Source organism: Antechinus flavipes, chromosome 3 (genome assembly GCF_016432865.1).
Source record: "Antechinus flavipes isolate AdamAnt ecotype Samford, QLD, Australia chromosome 3, AdamAnt_v2, whole genome shotgun sequence".
Classification (NCBI taxonomy): Eukaryota; Metazoa; Chordata; class Mammalia; order Dasyuromorphia; family Dasyuridae; genus Antechinus; species Antechinus flavipes.
Window position 1 is genome coordinate 270,872,454 of NC_067400.1, and position 21,297 is coordinate 270,893,750.

At 32.5% G+C, this 21,297-nt stretch overlaps 1 protein-coding gene across 1 annotated transcript in view; it reads left to right on the top strand.

The window, feature by feature from the left end:
* Window positions 1-21,297, top strand: part of DMD (dystrophin) — a 2,219,276-nt gene that overhangs the window by 655,756 nt on the left and 1,542,223 nt on the right. The window contains exon 16 of the mRNA XM_051991017.1: window positions 7,233-7,412. Coding sequence (XP_051846977.1) covers window positions 7,233-7,412 — 180 coding nt within the window. The remainder of the gene's footprint in view (window positions 1-7,232; window positions 7,413-21,297) is intronic.

Sequence of the window (21,297 nt, forward strand, 5' to 3'; positions counted from 1 at the left end):
GGATTTTTTTTTCCATTTCACATTTGTTTTTCAAGGAGTTGTTTTCTTTTTCCATTTTACTAAATCTATTTTTAAGACTCTTATTTTCTGCAGATAATTTCTATCTTTTCTTTTCCAAACTCTCCTACAACACTCTCATTTCCTTTCCCCATTTTTCTTCTAAATCTCTTTTAAAATGCTTTTTGAATTCTTTCAAAAGAGTCTTGTGAGGAGACCAACTCATATCACCCTTTGAGGCTTCATCTGGAGATGTTTCTCCTTTAGTGTCCTCAGAGTTTGAGATCTGTTCTTCCCTGACTCCATAAAAGCCAACTATGGTCAGAACTCTTTTTGCACTTTTGCTCATTTTTAAAGGTTGAGGTCTGCTTTTAGGGCAAGGGTTATAAGGGCTTCATGTTGCCCTGGGGCCAGTGCTGCTGACTTCCTTTTTGTACTGGATGGGCTTGGCCAAGACCCATGGGTTATGCTGGGATCCAGAGGATCATTATTTGCCTTTTGTAGTTTCATTGGAGGTCTCACAACTAATCTGTTGATCCATGGCTTCTGAACCAGGACAAAGTAGCCAGTGCTATTGTATTTTGGCTAAGAGCCTCCCAGTTGATTCTCATGTGGAAAACACTCCTACCCTAGCTCTCAGTACTGTGCCTGCACTGGTCTACCTTCCTTGTTTACCCATGCCTAATTGAGACAGACATTTCCTGAAGTTATTCCAAAATATCCTCTGCTGGAAATTTGTTATACTCCAAATATTTGTGAGTTTTATCACTCCAAAACCTGTTCAAAGGCTGGATCTGGCATAGATCTGAAGGAAGCCAAGAAGAACTTAGACAAAAACCTGTCTACTCTCTGCCATCTTTGTTCTGCCTCTAAGATATGAATTTTTAATAAAGTACAAAATCAGGATTTGAAACTATCAGCTCCAAACTTGGTCTTATTTCTCCAATTTGTGCCAACTTATATCATGTCAGTAACATTAAAAGGAAAATGAAACTTGCAGCTGAATAAAAGAATGACTCAGATTCTATTTGGAGAAACAAATAGAACAGATGATAGAGACATTTTTAGATGTCTTAAGGAAACAGAAATATCTTTTCATAGGACTCTAGATTGTTTTGTATTTTAGTGCTTTTGATAAATTTTTGCAAAAAAAAGATCCTCATGAAAATAACTTAAGCATATGCAGAAAATCTGTTGAAGTGGATTAGAAAATAGGAAAAATCTATAAAGAGCATACTAAGATTCACTAAATGAAATAGATTTAAATTTTGATATTAAATTACTTCAAAAAATCCATTGAATGAAAGTATAGACTGTTTGATTATAACAATTCCCCCCCAAAAAAATTATATCAATTAAATCATTTGCCATAATATATAGACCAAATCAACCTAAATACTTCTCCCAGCTAGTAAAACTCTAAATCTCTTTGCCAAGTAGAAAGATGGCAACCAAGCACAATTCTAATTTGAAATATAAAATAATTTGTAATATTTTAGAGAGAAGAATAGTGAAAGATTACAGGCAGCATCATTTTGCAGAAAAGCAAGGAGCAGTAGACTCAAAAGAAAAAAGATTAATGAAGACTTGGAGAGAGTCCAATTAAGCAAAATTATTCTCTGAGAATTTAAAAATGATGTAGAAAGAGAATAACAAAAAGGTAAAAAATGGAATTGCTTGTATTTGTTTATTAGAAAGGAGAAAAGTCAGTGAATAAAAGAAACAAGAAAAAAAAAAAAACTACCCAGACTAAGCAAAATATACACAAAAGAGGTCAGGAAGTAACACAGTTTTGAATATACAATTTGTTTGATACTTATCTTCAAAAGAGAACTTACTATAATCTTTTTAAAAGTCTCAAGCCTCATTTTTATTGATCAAAAGAATTAAAAATTAAAAACAAATGATCTAGATATTTATTTATTTTTTTAACATTTTAAGAGAATATATATGTGTGTGTGTGTCTATATCTTATATAATTTTCAAACTAGCAATAGACATCTAGTAATTGCTTAGTATAAGCCAGACATTATATATAAAAAGATGAGGATATAAAAAAGGAGCAAAAGACTTTCTCTCTCTCTCCCTGTCTCTATCTTTCTCTATCTTTTTCCTCTGTTTCTGTGTGTCTCTGCCTGTCTCTGTCTCTGTCCCTCTGCCACTCTCTGTGTTTCTCTCCTCTACATACACATATACACATACATATATGAGTTAGTATCTGTGTGTGCGCTTGCATATATGCATGTGTGTGTGTGTGTGTGTGTGTGTGTGTGTGTGTGTGTATACAGAAAAATAGGAAGGGGAATCACTAGAATTAAAAGATGTTGGGAAAGGCTTCCTATAGAGATTGAAATTTAAAGGTAGTCAGGGAAATCTGTAAGCAGAGGTGAAAAATTCCAAGGATTTCTAAAGACAATACCTTGAGTTAAGAGAGTGAATATCAGGATCATGCAACTAGGAGGCCAATATAGCTGGATCAAATAGCATGTTTCAGAAAGTAAGGTATAAGAAAATTGAAGAGTGTTTTAGAGGTTAATTATAAAAGACTTTGAAAGTCAAATAGAAAATTTTGTATTTGATCCTGGAGGTGATAGAGAACCACTGGAGCTTATTGAGTGAGGGTTACATGGGCAGAGTTTTACTTTATGAAAACCTTGATTAACCTCTGAAGAGGAAATAGGAAGACTTTCATAAATTCTGTGGCAGTGTACAACTTCACAATCACATAGTGAATTAAAAGATTGAAAAATGATCTAATTATATTTAGTGACTATTTTCTTTTGATTGGGTACAACAAAATGCTCTCTTAAAAGTTCTCCAAAAGTTGTTTCCCATGTATATCTCATACTACAGGATTACTTTAAATAGATAAAAAGAGTAGTTTTATAGCTCGTTGATTATTTATAAATAATGAAGCAGAGAGATGCATACTTTACAAAATATTTTCATAGTTGTGAAAGATATATCGAGTATGAATGATGGAAAAAGTGTTCCCTATAGGTGGTGAGTTTCTCCAGATGTCTGTGGATGCGATTGAACTGAATAATTAAGCCTTTTCTTCAGAGATTTGGTAATGCAGGATTAAAGTTCACAAGAGAGATTAGAACTGGATATACAGATTTAGAAGTCATCCACCTAGACATGGTAATTACTACCTTGGGAGCTAATAACAGTACCACAAGACAGAATAGGAAAAGATTAACAGGAAGCTTAAGACAAATTTGGAGAAGAGCCTCCATTAAGGAAAGAGTTTAGAAAATGACACAACAGAGAAGACTGAAAAGTGGTCAGAAAGACAGAAAGAGAACTAAGAAGGAACTGAAATAAATTTTAAAAGAAGAGAGAATATTTAGGATCATAATCTGGTTAGTGATGTCAAAAGATGCCAAAAGGCCAAAATAGACTGAGAAAAGATTTTGGTATAAAAACTCAATGGAACTGTTGAGAACAAATTCAGTATAGAGGTAGAGATAAAAGATACAGAGCAGGGAAGACTAGGTAAGTATAGAGAAATGTTTGAAGGAAATGTTTTAAGAACTCTTTGTAGATTTTGATTTGGTAATGGAGAAGAGATATTGGAGGACAAGTTGGAAGAGTATCAGGATTTGCTGAAGGCTAAAAGATACCCTAATCTGTAGATTGTGGATAAGGATCTCGTGAATTAGAAAAGAATGAAAATAATGGTGAAATGAGTGTGATCAAAGGAACAAATTCCTAAATAAGTGGGAGATCAGAAGCATGAATAGTGGTGCTTGACTTGTCAAGGAGGAGGACTCTCTTTCCCTTTGAGACTAGAGCAAAGGAATACAGAAGGAGGAGTGATGTAAAAGGATATTGAGGAATGCAACAGAATTAGAAGATGGAACTGAGAGTGGATGAGCTTTATTTGTTCAGTAGTAACTTTAAAATTCTCTACTAGTAATGTTTCAATAATTTCTCAATGTAGATCAAATTTAAATTCTGTTACCTTGCTTATGAACAAAGTGAAAATATGTTTTATATAAGTCTTGCCACTTGATTGTTTAAGCTAATTAACAGAACTTGACAGCTGGTCCAGAATTTGAGGTAAAAATTTCCCTGCTGACTAAGGCAGTGAATAAGAATTTAATGTTCATTAAAATATGTCACAATACAAGACCCAAAACAGTTGCCATCTGTCACCATCTTCTATCACATACATAGCTATATACAATATAACACTAGTTTTCCTTTTTCATCTATGACCACATAATTTAATTTGAGATAATATTTCTAATAACCTTTAAGGTTCTCTTTTCTCATACCTCAACACACATCCTTCTGGATGGGACGAAGAGATTGTGTGTTTCCCCTACTTCTGGTTTGGTAGTACTGGTGAATATTGAAAGATATTGGAGTGAAAGTGGATATGATAAATTTCAGTGACCAATATTGTTTTTTGTTCTTCTGGTGGGATAATAACTAGGTAAGTAACTGTACTGTTGAAAAGGGATTTTTCTCATGAGGAACTATAGGGAATAATAGAATCAATAATAGAACTGCTAAGGAAAACAATCTTGTGAACACAAAGGGATAATTCCACATGAACTATATTATCTTTCATGGTCTATGCTACAGGTACATTCATAATATTGTGCGATTGTTGAAGAATAATACATGTCATTTGAATTTGTGAATGAATTAATTTCATAGTAGTCAAGTAGAGAAAGTTTCATGCCTTACCTATGTCCATCCAAGTGCTTGGGATGTGGATGCGCTTTTGTGGATTTTACCTTGAGAATATCATCTTTTTTTATGGACTAAATTAACATATAGGTTAATTTTCTGTACTATTTCTCAAATGATTTATTTATATATGTGTATGTGTATGTGTGTATGTATTTGTGAAATTAAGTTCTTAGATGCATATAGATATGTGTACATATATATATTTAAGCATTAGTTTTATTTTTCATTAAAACTCTGGGGATCCAATTAGTTAAAAGATTATATAAGACTGCTTAAACACTGCTACTTTGCACCCAAATTAGCAATGTGATAACTTTCCCTAAGCATGATTACAACATCTAGTGGCATTTTTTCCTCTTTCTAAAATATCCTCAGTTAATTAAATATGAAGTTTAAGTAATTTATATTATTTTCTAATGATTGTTCTTAACCACTTTCTTTAACATGTATAGAGTAAAATATGGAAGACTTTTGTCTGTACATTTTTATTTGGGAATGCTTTTAATATTTATGAAATAGAAAAAAATGTGTTGAGCTAAAGAATAAGTTAATATACTAACATAAAACTATTGCTGCCTCTTCTAGTTTCATATATGCCCAATATTTTCATTTGGATTTAAGGCAGCCTTAATTGTAGAAATCTAGGTTGTCTGTTCTCTGGTTGGGAAAGAAGAGTAGGGAAATATTTCATATATTTAATAAAAACATTATGAAAAGAAGTTCAAGACCAAAAGGAACACATTTTGCAAGTTATAATGTTTAGGATGTGTTTTAAGGAACAAGAATTCATCAAAAAGTGGAGACAAACAAATCAGTTTCTGAATGAAGGCTAAATCCAAGAAGCAACATTAAGCATTGAAATTTCTACGATGTCATGTATAGTATTAGGCACTGGAGCTACTAAGACATGAATTCAAAAGTTTCTTCCTTCAAGGACTTACCATATACTACTTGGGAACAATGAGTCCACAGATAAATGAAAACAAAATGCATACAATATAAAAATATATTATTTTGAAGACAAAGAGGTCACCAAGAAGGTCCTCTAATAGTTGAGTTGATATTTAGCCTAAACCTTGAAGGAAATCATCATTGACAATAGAGTTCATTTCTGAATTATATCTTAATACTTACCAATGTAGGTCTGTGTAAAGTTGAGTTACTATTAGAACAAATATGAGGTGATTATTTAATAACTTTTTTGTGTCACTGCCACATTTATTCATTTAAAAAGTCTGACATTTCTGTTGAATTGTCCTTTCTTTTCCATGTAGCACACAATAGGTAGGACAATGATGATAATCTAGGGACTGGACCTGGACCTGTGATTTCATTAGAATGAGAAACCCCTAGTAAGGGAACTCCTACCAATATACATCAATCCTTTTTGTTCAACTTCAAGTCTGTATAAGAAGACGAACATTGTTTTTTCTGGACAAGTAGTGATGGTTGAGTGGGATGGGGGACATATTTATTACCCTCATAATTTGATTATATCCCCAATTAACATAGAAGAAGGAAAAAGGAGAGATTCAGAATAACTATCATAATGTAGATAATAATAATAAGGCTGCATTCTTGGAGTCTGCAAAAGATACAAGGAAATAACTTAATATGGAATGTGGTAAGGACACGAAATTTCTCAATACATTTACTTTAGATTAATTAAACTTTCTGTTGTTTATCAACAAGGTGGGATCGATGCTATTTATCTCCATAGTTTGAAGGGCTATAGAAAATGTGTGATGAGAGAAAGGGATGTGGGGAATACTAAAGCACACTGAAAGCCTAGGTTTGCTTTAACCATTTACTTTTGTTTCATAGTATTATTGTCTTATGAGCACAGGGCTTAGAACACAATGGCACTTAATAAATTATTTTCCATTCAATTCCACTATAATATCAGCAGTAGGAGATAATTATTCAAATAGCCATTGTGGTAACTATATTGGTAATGTTACAGCCAGTTTTTGATTAGTGCAAATGATGGATCCTCTGAAGTGGTTGCATTATTTGATTTTGCACTGCATGTTTACATTTTCCTGGTACAAATGATCATAGTTTACATAATTGTAACTTAGATTAAGTGCAATTTTGACTTCATGTGATCAGATCAGGTGATTCATTACCTAGCTGTAATTTGCATTTAAATTGTGAATTAATGTTTTCTAAAACCATCTCCCCCAAAATCTAGTAGGGATGAAGGCATATATATTACTATCCTCATTTTACAGATGAAAACACAGAAGATCAAGTCACTTTCTTATGGCCACACAGTAATAAAATGCAACAACATGAATTTATCTCTATGTCTTCTAATTATATGGCTTGTGTTTTATTGCACTGCTTATCTTTACATATTTGTAAGAATTTACATGATATATAAGCTTTTTTTCTCATAATATACTTAAGAATCAAAATAAGATATGTGAAAGCACTTTGAAATATATATGTATATATTATATAAATACTATTAAAATCATTATTAGCACTACTATATAAACTAATCAATATTTATTTTTAAACAGATTTTAAAAGGAGAGCTAGAAATGAAGAAACAAACAATGGATAAATTGTGTTCACTCAGTCAGGATCTACTCTCAACTCTAAAAAACAAGATAGTAGCTCAAAAGATAGAAGCATGGCTGGAAAGCTTTGCCAAACGTTGGGATAATCTGATCCAAAAACTTGAAAAGAGTTCTGTGCAGGTAAGTTGTTATTATTATCATGCCATAGAGCATAGTTTTTTTAATCACTGGCTTGTGAATTAAATTTACTTTCATAATTGCATTTCTAATCATATGTGCAGGGTGTCCCTAAAGTCATGGTGTGGTTTTAACTTATGAACATTCTGTATTTTAATATATACAGTTTAAAATATCATTCTGATAAAGGATTCATAAGCTTTAACAGAATGGTAAAAGGGCTTAAGAAGCCCTATCATAAATTATCCAAGAGACTTTTATAGCCCTCATTGTTAGTGCAATGCTTTTGGATCAAATAAAATGCTAACATTTAACCCTTGTTGTCATTTTGAGATGGGAACTTTGATTTCTTTTTTGTCTTTCCATAGCACCAGATGGTTGAGAAGTTGAGAAAGAGCAGTATCAGAAAAGAGAGATGGAAGTGGAAAGCTGGCTACTCACATGAGTTATTGGCAGTTCCCTCCTTCCCAATTACTAGGGGTGATGATTAGTTACATATTTGAAAAGGAAGTACAGGATTCTAAGCTGGTAGCACAGGAGGTGTGGGCTGGCTATTACATCACAGTCTAACAACAGTGCTATAACTTCAGGACTCTTAAATCCCCATCTGCCACAGCACTCTAAGCACTGTGGATGTGACAGAAATAAAATTTACACCCAGAATTTTAGGTTTATCAGAGACTTTAAGACTTTAAAAGAAGACAATTGAACATTATTAGAATATTGGGTGTATCTTTTACTGAGAACGTATGGAGACACATAGATAAAAATCACATAGAATGAAAAGATATGAGAGTATAAGTGCTGGTAAAATCATAGACCTAGCATAGATAAGAAAGGCACAGAGGTACTGAAGAAAAGAAGCTCTGTTTTGACCTTATAACCTTCTTCTAAAGGTCTATAAACTCCAAAAGAAAAGCAATGTGTCTCTGATGTGCATTGTCACCTAGTATGCTTAAAGTAATAGCTCAAATACTCTGGAAATGTGGTGGGTAGAAGAAAAGAGTGGTAGTGAGAGGAGACAAGTGCACCAGAAAGAGAGGATGAAGGATAATTTAAATTGTAAACCAAGGTAAGAATGTCCTATGACTTGTGATGAGATTTTTAAATTTTTATTTTTGGTTAAAAGAACTTTATCATTATTATATTTATACCAAAAGCCTCAGTAAAGTTTTAAGTTTTAATAACTTAAAACTACATTTCCTCAGATGAAGTGTTATTTTATGTTAAACATGGCTATTTAGCATGTGGTATAAAAGAATAATTTTTTCATCATATTTTTAGAGAATCACTTCTACTTATCTCAGGATATTTTGCATTCTTATTTTTTAGTAAGCTTTATTAACTTAAAAATCACTGAGACTTTTGGGACATTCTGCATTTTGAAATCATATTTATATGAGATATAAAATATAATTACTTAAATGGTATTATATGATAAAAAAAAAAAAACCCACTCAGTTTCGAGGGAGGAAGAACAAGGACTCACATCCAAACCATATGACCATTGAGCAAAGTCCCTTCAACTCTTTGAACCTTAGTTTCCTCATATACCCCCCCAAAAAAAGTGAAGATAGATACAACAAACAATTCACAAAGCTATTCTGAAGAAGCTACTTTGTGAATCTTAAACTGTCTTAAAACATATTTTAATTATGAAAACTTTATTAAATTAAAAAAAATGCTATAAAATAAATAATATTTAGCCAAAGAAAAGAAAACAATTATATTTACATTGTTTAACTAGGAGCCAGTGATACTCATTTTTCAAACTCCACAATGTTTTGGTCAAAAAAGTCTTTTGAAGAAAATAGGTTTTCAGTGTTCCTCCCTAAAATTTATAGTGGATAGTTATGTGTTTTCTAATAGCTTAGACCTATTACCATTTTATATTAATTCCTGCTATCCATTTATTAAAACAGAATTTATTATGAATGTATTTTATGAATCCTAAAAGCTTTAAGGGAATGAATATTGTCACTTATCAATCATCAGGAGATTAACATTCTGTGTAAAAACAAGGATTGTTTTGTTTTGTCTCTGCATTTCCAGGTCCTAGGGACTGATAGTAAGAGGTATTTAACAATTTTTTGTTAATTGGTTGGGTTTTTTTTTTTTTTTGCATTAATAGGAAAAGATTAGGTTATTTTTCAGTTTATTTGTTGTAATTAGGGATTCCACACATATTTAAATTTTAGTGCAATAATTCAGAAGAAACAATAATAGTCATTTCTTTTATTAATATAATTTAAGATTTTTTAAAAGGTTAGAAAACAACTTATTTCCTTAACATTTATAACTAAAACAATATCCCTTAATTATCCACCATGAAATTTTAGTTAAACCACACAGAAGTAAATTTCAAATTAGCCAGGATTATTTTTTGAGGATAGCATTCTTGATCACACAGGCAGGGTGATGTCAATTCTATATTCACAAGCTGGTAGCTCTCTGGATACTTCAAATAACAAAATATTTTCAAAGGTCATTTTGAAAGAATTTGAATGCTTATGTTAGAGTCAGAAATCTCAAGAATTTTTTTTTTATGAAAAAAGCTTTTATTGAGCAAATTCAAAATTGGTTGTAGTACTAAGAAAAGAAAACCCAACTGCAGGTGGACAACAGAAAATCCATCCTCTACAGTTCAATCCTTGGCCCCAAGCATTGTATTTCAATCAATGGGTCTTAAGGTCACCTTTTCTTCAGACAGATTTTGGGCAAGTCACTTGACTTTTAGGTTCATTTGTTTGATAAGCAAAAAAGAAATGGGACATACTAAATGACCTATCCTTAACATCACTTCCAGCTTTAAATCCTATTGCATTTCCTATGATGAGGTTTTATTTCATCTTAAATGTAAATGTTTGGAATGTGTTGGCAAAAACTGTTTTGTATTTTTATTCTTATCTTACTTTTCTCTGGAAATTTTGTATTCCTATTCTTACATTAACCCTACAATGGGGCAGCTAGATGGAGCAGTAGCTAAAACACCGGTCCTGAAGTCAGAAGGACCTGAATTCAAATGCAGTCTGACACTTAGCACTTTGTAGCTCTGTGACCCTGAGCAAGTCACAATCCAAATTGCCTCACTAAAAAAAAAAAGCAAACACTAACCCTTGTAATGTTCTCCTCTAAAATGTAATCTTCCCTGGGAGCAGGTTTCTTGGAGGGGCTTATGGAAGCAGCCTTCATTTCAGTTCAGTGTAATCACCCCTCATTTCAGTTCAGTGTAATCACCCCAAATGCAGCCAGGTATTAAAGTCCAAATCCTTTATTGTCTCTTCAAAGTCTTGTCTCCTTTACTTGGGTTCGACTAGTTTTCAGGAGGCCTTCCAGATATTGGTTTCAGAGTCCTTCCCCAGGATAGTCTACCACCACTTCTGCCTTCCTTAGTTCTGCCAGACTGCCTTCTCTGGCTTTCCTCCTTATATGTTCCACACTGAGTATACACCAATCATTATATCACTAGGAAATCATTACTTGTTATAGGATTAAATCAAAGCTAAACTAGATTTAACCATTATCTCCTCAATTCCACTTATTTAGCAACTTGTTTCAAGTTCTGGCCCATAACAAACCCTAATTTAAAAAGTAATAATACCTAATTCTACTTAAAATTAGGATGCAATTGCTTTACTACTTTCTTGATTAGCTTTATTTTACAAATAACAAGAATTTCAATTAATATTTTTGTCAATACTGAAAATATTCCAAATAGAACAATTTTACTTTTAAATATTGTTTTGCATTACAATTAAATTTCCTAAGTTCAAAACTTAGATATTAAAAATATGTCTTTTCAAGTGCTCTATCTTTATATAGAATAGACAACATTTTCCTGATTGTCATATAAGAAATCTTTTTTAAAATTAAATAATCTTGGTTATGTCTCCTCCTTAAGTATGCGCTCCTTGCATGTAGGAGATATTTTGTTCATCCATTCATTCATTTTCTTTTTATCATCATATGCTAGGACAATGTCAGGCACCAGTACATATTTATTAAATATTTGTTGGTTGATTAATTGATTAAAGGTACAGATGCATAAATTGTATGAAAATATCTAAACTAACTTTGGGGAGATTAATATATTATCTTTGGTTTCAGTACTTATGGCTTTATATCCATATGTATATACACACACATGTGTCTATCACATTATATTAAAATCTCAAATTCATTTTACTATTTAGTCCCTCACCCCCCATGTGTGTGTGTTTGTGTCTGTATGTGTGTTTCTCTCCGTGTGTCTCTCTGTCTCTGTCTCTGTCTCTGTTTCTCTGTCCTTGACTCTGTGTGTATGTGTGTGTGTGTGTGTGTGTGTGTGTGTGTGTGTGTGTGTATCTTTATCTCTCTCTCTCTGCATCTCTCCTTTTTGTTTAGACTTGTGCTTTCATAGGTAAGGGAACTTAAAATGAATAAACTTCTATTAATCATAATATACATGTTCTCAAATTGTGGTTCTCAAGAGTAGCCTAGGACACTGGGAGGTTAAACATTTTACCCAGGATCACACGGGTCAGAGGCCAAATTGAATTCTGGTCTTCCCAAATCTTAGTACAATGTTTACTCTACCACATTGCCACAACAATTTTTTAATGGTACCCATTTTGCCTTTGTAATCTTTTCTAATTTTCTGTTTATTAAACTAAAGAGATTCTGGTCTTGAATCAGGGGGGTGGGGCCATTTTGTCATCTTTTTATGTATTTTCCTCAATTCCTTATATTAGTGGGAAAGTATCTTGTATTAGCAAACTCTTATTCATTTAAAATATGATAAAGAAATATCCCACTGTATTATATCAACTTCCTTTTTTTTTTTTTTAAATCCATTGTTAGGTTGCCTCTATTTATTTTTTCTTTCTTTTTTTTTTTTTAACACATATTGCTTTATGAATCATGTTGGGAGAGAAAAATCAGAGCAAAAGGGAAAAACAATGGGAGAGAGAAAAAATAGGAAAAAAGAAGTGAGCATAGTGTAATGCCAGAGAAACTGAGGCAAGATAGAAATTAGAGAATTTTTAATATTTTATTTGAATTTCTGAAAAGGAGAGATTTTCTGAAACCTTGGTCCCAGGGATGATATCTCAAAGTATTCAGCATCAGCCTCAGCTTCAGCATCAGCATCGAATGTAAGATTCCAATGAAAATGTGGCTTCAGTATCAGGGTAGCAAGGCAGGGGGTGGAGTCCAAGCATTGGTAAACAGTGGGAATTTCCAAGGACTGACCGTCAATCCAGTTCTGACGGGGTGAGGGGTGAGGATGACCATAATTTCTTACAGCTTGGAGTCTAGAGAGATAGAGATAAAGGATATTAATTATCTGAGATAGAACATCTGGAGTCTTATCTTTTGGAATGCCAGATCTCTACAGCCCTAATTATCTCAGTCCTAATGGTCAGGAACAGGGGATTGCAACCAGGGATATTGAGGCAGAACAATTCAAGGAACTGAGGCAAAACTGGTCAGGGAAACTGAGGCAGGACAATTTAGCGAAAGTGAGGCAGGACAATCAGGGAAACTGAAGCAGGACAATAAAAGGGAACTGTGACACAATAATAGTATGTGTCGATTTACATTCAGTCTCCTTAATTCTTTTTCTGAATGCAGATAGCATTTTCTGTCCAAAGTTCTTTAGATCACTGAACTACTGAGAAGAACTAAGCCTTTCATAGTTGATCATCACACATTATTGCTGTAATTGTGTACTTTGTTTTCCTGGTTTTGCTTGTTTTGTTCAGCATCAGTTCAAGTAAATATTTTCAAGCCTTTCCAAAATCACCTTGTTCATCATTTTTTTTTAATAAAACAAAATATCCTATTACCTTTATGTAAGCATAGCTCGTTCATCTAGTCCCCAATTGATGGGCATCACTTCTTTTCCAATTCTTTGCTTCCTCAAAAAGAGTTGCTACAAACATTTTTCTACATGTGGATCCTTTTCCCTCCTTTATGATTTCCTTGGGAAACAGACTCAGTAACAGCACTGTGGTGTCAAAGGGTAAGCACAGATTTATTGCCCTTTGAGCATAGTTCCAGATTGCTTTCCAGAATGGTTGGATCATTTCACAACTCCACAAACAGGACATTAATGCTCCAGTTTTCCCACATCCCTTCCATCATTTATCATTATTTTTTCCTGTCATGTTAACCAATCTGAGAGATATAAGGTGGTATTTCATAATTTTAATATGAATTTCTCTAATCAATAGTGATTTGGAGCATTTTTTCATATAATTACAGATAGCTTTAATTTTGTCATGTGAATATTATCTGTTCATATCTTTTTTTTTCATTTACCATTGGGGAATGACTTGTATTCTTATAAATTTGACACAGTTCTTTATATATTTTAGAAATGAGATGCAGATGATATGATGGTATACCTAGAGAATCCCAGAGATTCTACTAAAAAGCTATTAGAAATAATTCATAATTTTAGCAAAGTAGCTGGCTACAAAATAAATCCCCATAAATCCTCAGCATTTTTATACATCACCAACAAAACCCAACAGCAAGAGATACAAAGAGAAATTCCACTCAGAATAACTGTTGATACCATAAAATATTTGGGAATCTATCTACCAAAGGAAAGTCAGGAATTATATGAGCAAAATTATAAAAAAGTCTCCACACAAATAAAGTCAGACTTAAATAATTGGAAAAATATTAAGTGCTCTTGGATCGGCCGAGCGAACATAATAAAGATGACAATACTCCCTAAACTAATCTATTTATTTAGTGCTATACCAATCAGACTTCCAAGAAAATATTTTAATGATCTAGAAAAAATAACAACAAAATTCATATGGAACAATAAAAAGTTGAGAATCTCAAGGGAATTAATGAAAAAAAAATCAAATGAAGGTGGCCTAGCTGTACCTGATCTAAAATTTTATTATAAAGCAGCAGTCACCAAAACCATTTGGTATTGGCTAAGAAATAGATTAGTGGATCAGTGGAAAAGGTTAGGTTCACAAGACAGAATAGTCAACTATAGCAATCTAGTGTTTGACAAACCCAAAGCCCCTAACTTCTGGGAAAAGAATTCATTATTTGATAAAAACTGCTGGGATAATTGGAAATTAGTATGGCAGAAATTAGGCATGGACCCACATTTAACACCATATACCAAGATAAGATCAAAATGGGTCCATGACCTAGGCATAAAGAACGAGATTATAAATAAATTAGAGGAACATAGAATAGTTTATCTCTCAGACTTGTGGAGGAGAAAGAAATTTGTGACCAAAGATGAACTAGAGACCATTACTGATCACAAAATAGAAAATTTTGATTACATCAAATTAAAAAGCCTTTGTACAAACAAAACTAATGCAAACAAGATTAGAAGGGAAGCAACAAATTGGGAAAACATCTTCACAGTTAAAGGTTCTGATAAAGGCCTCATTTCCAAAATATATAGAGAACTGACTCAAATTTATAAGAAATCAAGCCATTCTCCAATTGACAAATGGTCAAAGGATATGAACAGACAATTTTCAGAGGATGAAATTGAAACTATTACCACTCATATGAAAGAGTGTTCCAAATCATTATTGATCAGAGAAATGCAAATTAAGACAACTCTGAGATACCACTACACACCTGTCAGATTGGCTAAGATGACAGAAAAAATAATGATGAATGTTGGAGGGGATGCGGGAAAAATGGGACACTAATGCATTGTTGGTGGAGTTGTGAACGAATCCAACCATTCTGGAGAGCAATCTGGAATTATGCCCAAAAAATTATCAAATTGTGCATACCCTTTGATCCAGCAGTGTTTCTATTGGGCTTATATCCCAAAGAAATACTAAAGAAGGGAAAGGGACCTGTATGTACCAAAATGTTTGTAGCAGCCCTATTTGTAGTGGCTAGAAACTGGAAAATGAATGGATGCCCATCAATTGGAGAATGGCTGGGTAAATTGTGGTATATGAATGTTATGGAATATTATTGTTCTGTAAGAAATGACCAGCAGGATAAATACAGAGAGGACTGGCGAGACTTACATGAACTGATGCTAAGTGAAATGAGCAGAACTAGGAGATCATTATACACTTCCACAACGATATTGTATGAGGACATATTTTGATGGAAGTGGATTTCTTTGACAAAGAGACCTAACTGAGTTTCAATTGATAAAAGACGGACAAAAGCAGCTACACCCAAAGAAAGAACACTGGGAAACGAATGTGAACTATCTGCATTTTTGTTTTTCTTCCCGGGTTATTTATACCTTCTGAATCCAATTCTCCCTATGCAACAAGAGAACTGTTCGGTTCTGCAAACATATATTGTATCTAGGATATACTGCAACATATCCAATATATAAAGGACTGCTTGCCATCTAGGGGAGAGGGTGGAGGGAGGGAGGGTGAAAAAATTGGAACAGAAACGAGTGCAAAGGATAATGTTGTAAAAAAAAAAAAATTACCCTGGCATGGATTCTGTCAATATAAAGTAATTATTAAATAAAAATTTTAAAAAAATATTAAAAACTATAGATAAGTGGAAAAATATATATATATATATTCTCCCCTTGTTTACATTTGTATGGTTCTCTTGAGTCCTGTATTTGCAGATTAAATTTTCTATTTAGTTATGTTTTTTTTTTTCCCAATAGAAATCATTGAAAGTCTCTTACTTCATTGAAGCTTTATCTACTCCCCTGAAAAATGATATTGAATATTGCTGGGTAGTTAACACTTTGTTGTGACTCTAGGTCATTTGCCTTCTAGAATTTAGTATTCCAGGTCCTCCTATCCCTTTTGTAGAAGCTACTAAAACCTGAGTAATCCTAATTGTTGCTCTTTGATATCTGAAATGTTTTTGTCTGGCAGCTTGCAGTATTTTTAAGTTGGGCATTTATTTATGGAGTTTTGCAACAGTGTTCCTTAGGCTTTTTCTTATGGGATCTCTTTCCAAAAGAGATTGATGGAGTTTTTCAACCAGTATTTCCCCTTCTGTTTCTAAAACACTGGGGCATTTTTCCTTAATGATTTATTGTAGAATGTTATCCAGGATCTTTTTTGGTCATGGCCTTCAAATAGGCCAATAATTTTTAAATTGTCTTTTCTGAATCTATTTTCCAGGTCAGCTGTTTTTCTAATGAGGTATTTCACATTTTCTTCCATTTTTTTTTCATTCTTTTTAGTTTGTTTGATTCTTGCTATCTCTTAAAGTCATTAGCTTCCATTTGCTCTATTCTAGTTTTCAATATGTGATTTTCTTCAGATAGCTTTTGTATCTTTTTTTTTTTCCATTTGGTTTCTTCAGACTTTTTTTCTTTCCTTTTACAAATTGTTGACTCTCTCATGCAAACCTCTCGTTTTCTTTCTCATTTTTTTCTTCTACCTTTTTTATTTGCCTTTTAAAGTCTTCTATGAGGTCTTCCAAGAAGGCTTTTTTGGACTTGAGACCAATTCATATCACTCTTTGTGATTTCTTCTGTGTACATTCTGTCCTTGTCTCACTGTGTTTTTGTGTGCAATGTCACCCTAAAAGCTTTCTATGGTCAAGGTTCTTTTTTGGTTTCTTGCTCATTTTCTTTCATTTTTTTTTTTCATATTTCCTCTTTTTAAAAAACCTTTTATGGTTAAGCTGTGCTCCTGGAGTAAAGAGGCCATTGTCCAAAGTTTCCTGTGCAGCTCTGAGCTTTGGCTTTGAACCAAATAATGACCACGGAATCCCCTTGAGTATGCAGGGGATAGCTTGTCTGTTGTTTTCAGGAAACAGCCTGGGTTCCCAGAATTTGACTTCTGATCTAGGGCTGAAAACTGCCCACTGATTTGCTCCTCTACTGAGCCAAGACTGAGCATCTTACTTGCTGATTTGCTATTTTAAGACTCTCTCAACAGCATCCCAGATTTTATCTGAGCAGGACACCCTTTTCACCCCAGTGAGACTTAACCTTTCTTGAAATTTTTCCAGTCTACCTTGAGCTGGAGAGTGGTTTTATTCCATCAAACTCTGTTTCAATTTGTTTTTTTAGGGAAATTGGGAGAGCTTGAGCAACTTCCTGATTTTACTCTGTCATCTTGACTCCATCCCCAGACGTTTATTATATCAATTTTCATATCCTCCCACAATTAAATTTCTTAATTTATTTTCATTAATTAAAAATATAGGGTTTCCTTTAATTGATATGAACTGAGATATATACATACACACACACACACACACACACACACACACACACACACACACACACATATATATACACACACACATATCAATACATCTACATGTGGATATCTTCAAACATATGTGTGTGCATTTGTATATATGTGTATATATACAATGTATTTCAATTATGTGTGTTTATACCCATCTTTCTATATTGACAAAGTATCAGGGAAAGCTTAAATATAAATAGCAACATATTATAGAATCTCAAATTATGAAGGTGAATTCAATTTTGAACTTTTTTGATTCTTAATGAGCTTTTATTGGATTGGTGTGATATCTTTCCAGATTAAATTCACCTAGAAAATTTCAAAATACAATCTAGGGATGTAGTCTATTGTCATAGTACATCCATTGAAATGATTTATCATCTATAACATGTTTAAGCATGCACACTGATATATACACAATGTAAAACAAAATTGCCTGTGCATGTTATTGTCTTTTTATCACTGACTCATCATTCCTAATAGTATTTTATCAGGCTAGTAATAACTGGTCATAAATATGAGATGTCATTATTCCACATTTAAAATGTGCAAGGATCTCAATGGTAGATTTATTTACATCTCTGAGCAATAGGAAGGATTAATGTACTGATCAAGAAGAATGCTGGGGTTAAAGATTATGTTTCACAAAGAAAATTGAGTTACAACGTTTCCTCCCACGGGGAAAAAAAAATGTAGAAACTAGTAGAGCTACCATGGCATAAAAACCTGTGTTGAAGTACACAAGAGGGTAATTGCTAGCCCCATTTTACTATTCCTTTGTGTTTTGGAAGGCAATTTAGCTGTTTTAAAAATTCCCAAATGATAAAAGTAGATGTATAGGAGATGCTTATGTTGGTATATAGAAAATGCTTTATACATGTTTATTGAATTATATTGAACTTGGGCTCATAACTACAAATAATAGCCAGAAAATACCCCGAAGATGGAAACTTGTAGAAATTGTGCCCTTGGAATTTGCTGCATGGTGTACACAGTTTTAACATCTCCTTAACCCAGTTTCTAAGTCAGGAGAGAAAATTATCAACATCTTTGACATTAAGAGATAAGGAATAGCCTGTTTCAATTAATTGCACTCTGAGATTGCAAAATGTAATTCATAATTATGCTCCACTTACAGTCAAGGTGTATCCGTGTTAAGCAGGAATGAGGAAGTTAATAATTTTGCACTTTGTAGAACTCATATTTCTATTGAATTTTTATTTATTTTGTCACTAGTATATAATGTCTATCATTTTGATTCTGTGTATTGAAACTTTATGATGTTTTAATTATATACTCATTATGACAAAAATAAAATAATTTAAGAAGTCAATCTGCTTTGAAGAAAGGATCCTTAGAAAGAGTAGTTTTATTATCTTGTCATCATATTTTAGCAGCCTCTAAGATTAAGACATTGCTGTGATATTTAGAATTCCGTTATCAAGTTTTGATATAAGAACTTAACCTGAGCAGAAATATGCCAAAGAATAACAGAATTTTGAAGCAGAAAGCATCCTTTGGTAGTACCTGAATTCTTTACTTCATAGATGAGGAAAATGAGCTTCAAAGCATTTGAGAAATTTGCCCCAAAATACCCAACTAGTCAATAGCAGAGCTAATGCTCAGTACTCCTTTATACTCTGAATAATAACTAAATTTAATGTTGTCCTTCACAGCAATGAAGTTAAACAGTTATATTTTTGATGAATGTGGTTAGCTCTCAATTATCTCTTTTCTTTTGATTAAGACCAGTAAAACTATAGATACCACAACTTTTCTAGAGAATTTGTTTGATATAACTGTAATAGTCTTATAAATTCCAGAATCTGTATATCTATCAGATTAGATTTTTTTTAAATAGAAAATTCTCTATTCAGAATTATATGCAAATAAGTTTGTATGCATTGATCTCCTAATCACAAAGTCTCATAGTTGAACAAGTCTTAATTTATTCCATTTCATACCTGACAAATAATCTCTTCTAAAATATACCTGACAAAAGAGACAGCTATTCCATTAAAAAAATCATTATTATTGTTTGAAAATATCTCTTTAATATCAAGCCTAAATGTATTTCCCTCTTCTGTTTCTACTAATGTTTCCTTCTGGGACCAAAGTCCAATCCCTTTTTCATTTAATAGTCCTCCAGGTACTTAAAGATAGTTACCGTGTCTCTTTTAAGTCTTTTCTGGATTAAACATTTTTGATTATTTCAATTATTCTTAATATAGAATAATTTAGAGGCTACATCATCTGCATCATTGTGACACTTCCAGTTCCAGCATATCTACATCCTGTCTAAAATGCAATGCCCAGAACAGAACACAGGACTTTAGAGATGATCTGACAAGGCCAGATTACAAAGGCACTATTATATCTGTACTCCTGGATATCATGCCTCTTTTAGTACTATCTAAATTTGCCTTATTATTTTTAAATTTCCCATCCTATGACACTGTTGAATGATTTCAAGCTTCCAATTCATTCATTCTTATTTTTCAAATAAATTGTGGAGAAGATCAATAAACTCCGTTTCACAGTGGTGAAATTGGTTTTGTGAACAAAAGTTTAAGATTTTTGGCTTATCATTTATTTCAGCCAATATTCTGCTCTGCTGAGGTTATTTTTTTAGTTCTTGACCCTGTCATTCATTATATTAGCATATACTCCCCAACTTTGTTCTATTTTCAGGTTAGAAAAACTAGACACTATACCTTTATACAAAAAACATTAATTCCGGAGCAAGATAACAATGCCCCCTGCTGGAGTTCTCCTTCAAATTAACATAGCACCATAAAATATTACTTTGGGTTTTGGGTCTGACCATTCAAACACTTAAATATGCTATTTCATAATCAGTGTTTCTTCTTGTTCAACAAATTTAAAATCTGAATTTTTGCCAACTTCTTTGTGAAAATCTGGACACATTCTATCTACTTCAGTCTCCTGGGCTAAAATATCTTAAAGAAATAAAAACAAGGTTAATATTCATTTAAAGAATGCATTTTAAATCTTTGTAAACAAAATAATTTTTGTTTTACTTTTCTTATATTTGAAATTATTTCATATTCATATGAATATTAAATGACATTTGAAAGTAAAAGAAGTATATGAGGTGAGGAGCTACAGTAAATACATATTTTTGTGTTCCCTGAATTTTTAAAGTTCTATTAATGGTATATGCGTTTTGACATTATGTAGCTGAAAAAAATAGTTCTTTTCCATTTTCCCTGTCATATAGAAATAGCAACATTTTGGATCCTAGAAACATTTAACATAATGGTTACTTTATAACAGCTAAGTTTATCCTTACTATTTAAATTACAACCAGTCTTGAAAGACTGGTATTATGGAGCATGAATATCAACCCACTAAGGTTTCTAGGTGATAATTTGAGTTATATTACTCACTGATTTGAGCACAGGAGTTGTGATTTGACACACAAATGTAATAACAAGTCACTTATAATTAGCTTTTACTATAAATTTATTTAAATTATTTTCTATTATTTCAACTAGAAATTTTAGTTATTTGTTAACATACTATTTTAAAAGTGAGATACAGATAATTTGCTTTTCAAAAAAGGAATGATTTTATTTATATTACTTATTAATATTAAAAATTACATGGCATACAATAATAATTATACTATTGATTCAAAAGCAATATTGTTTAAAGGAACCATCCTTTCATTAAAATGTGATAAA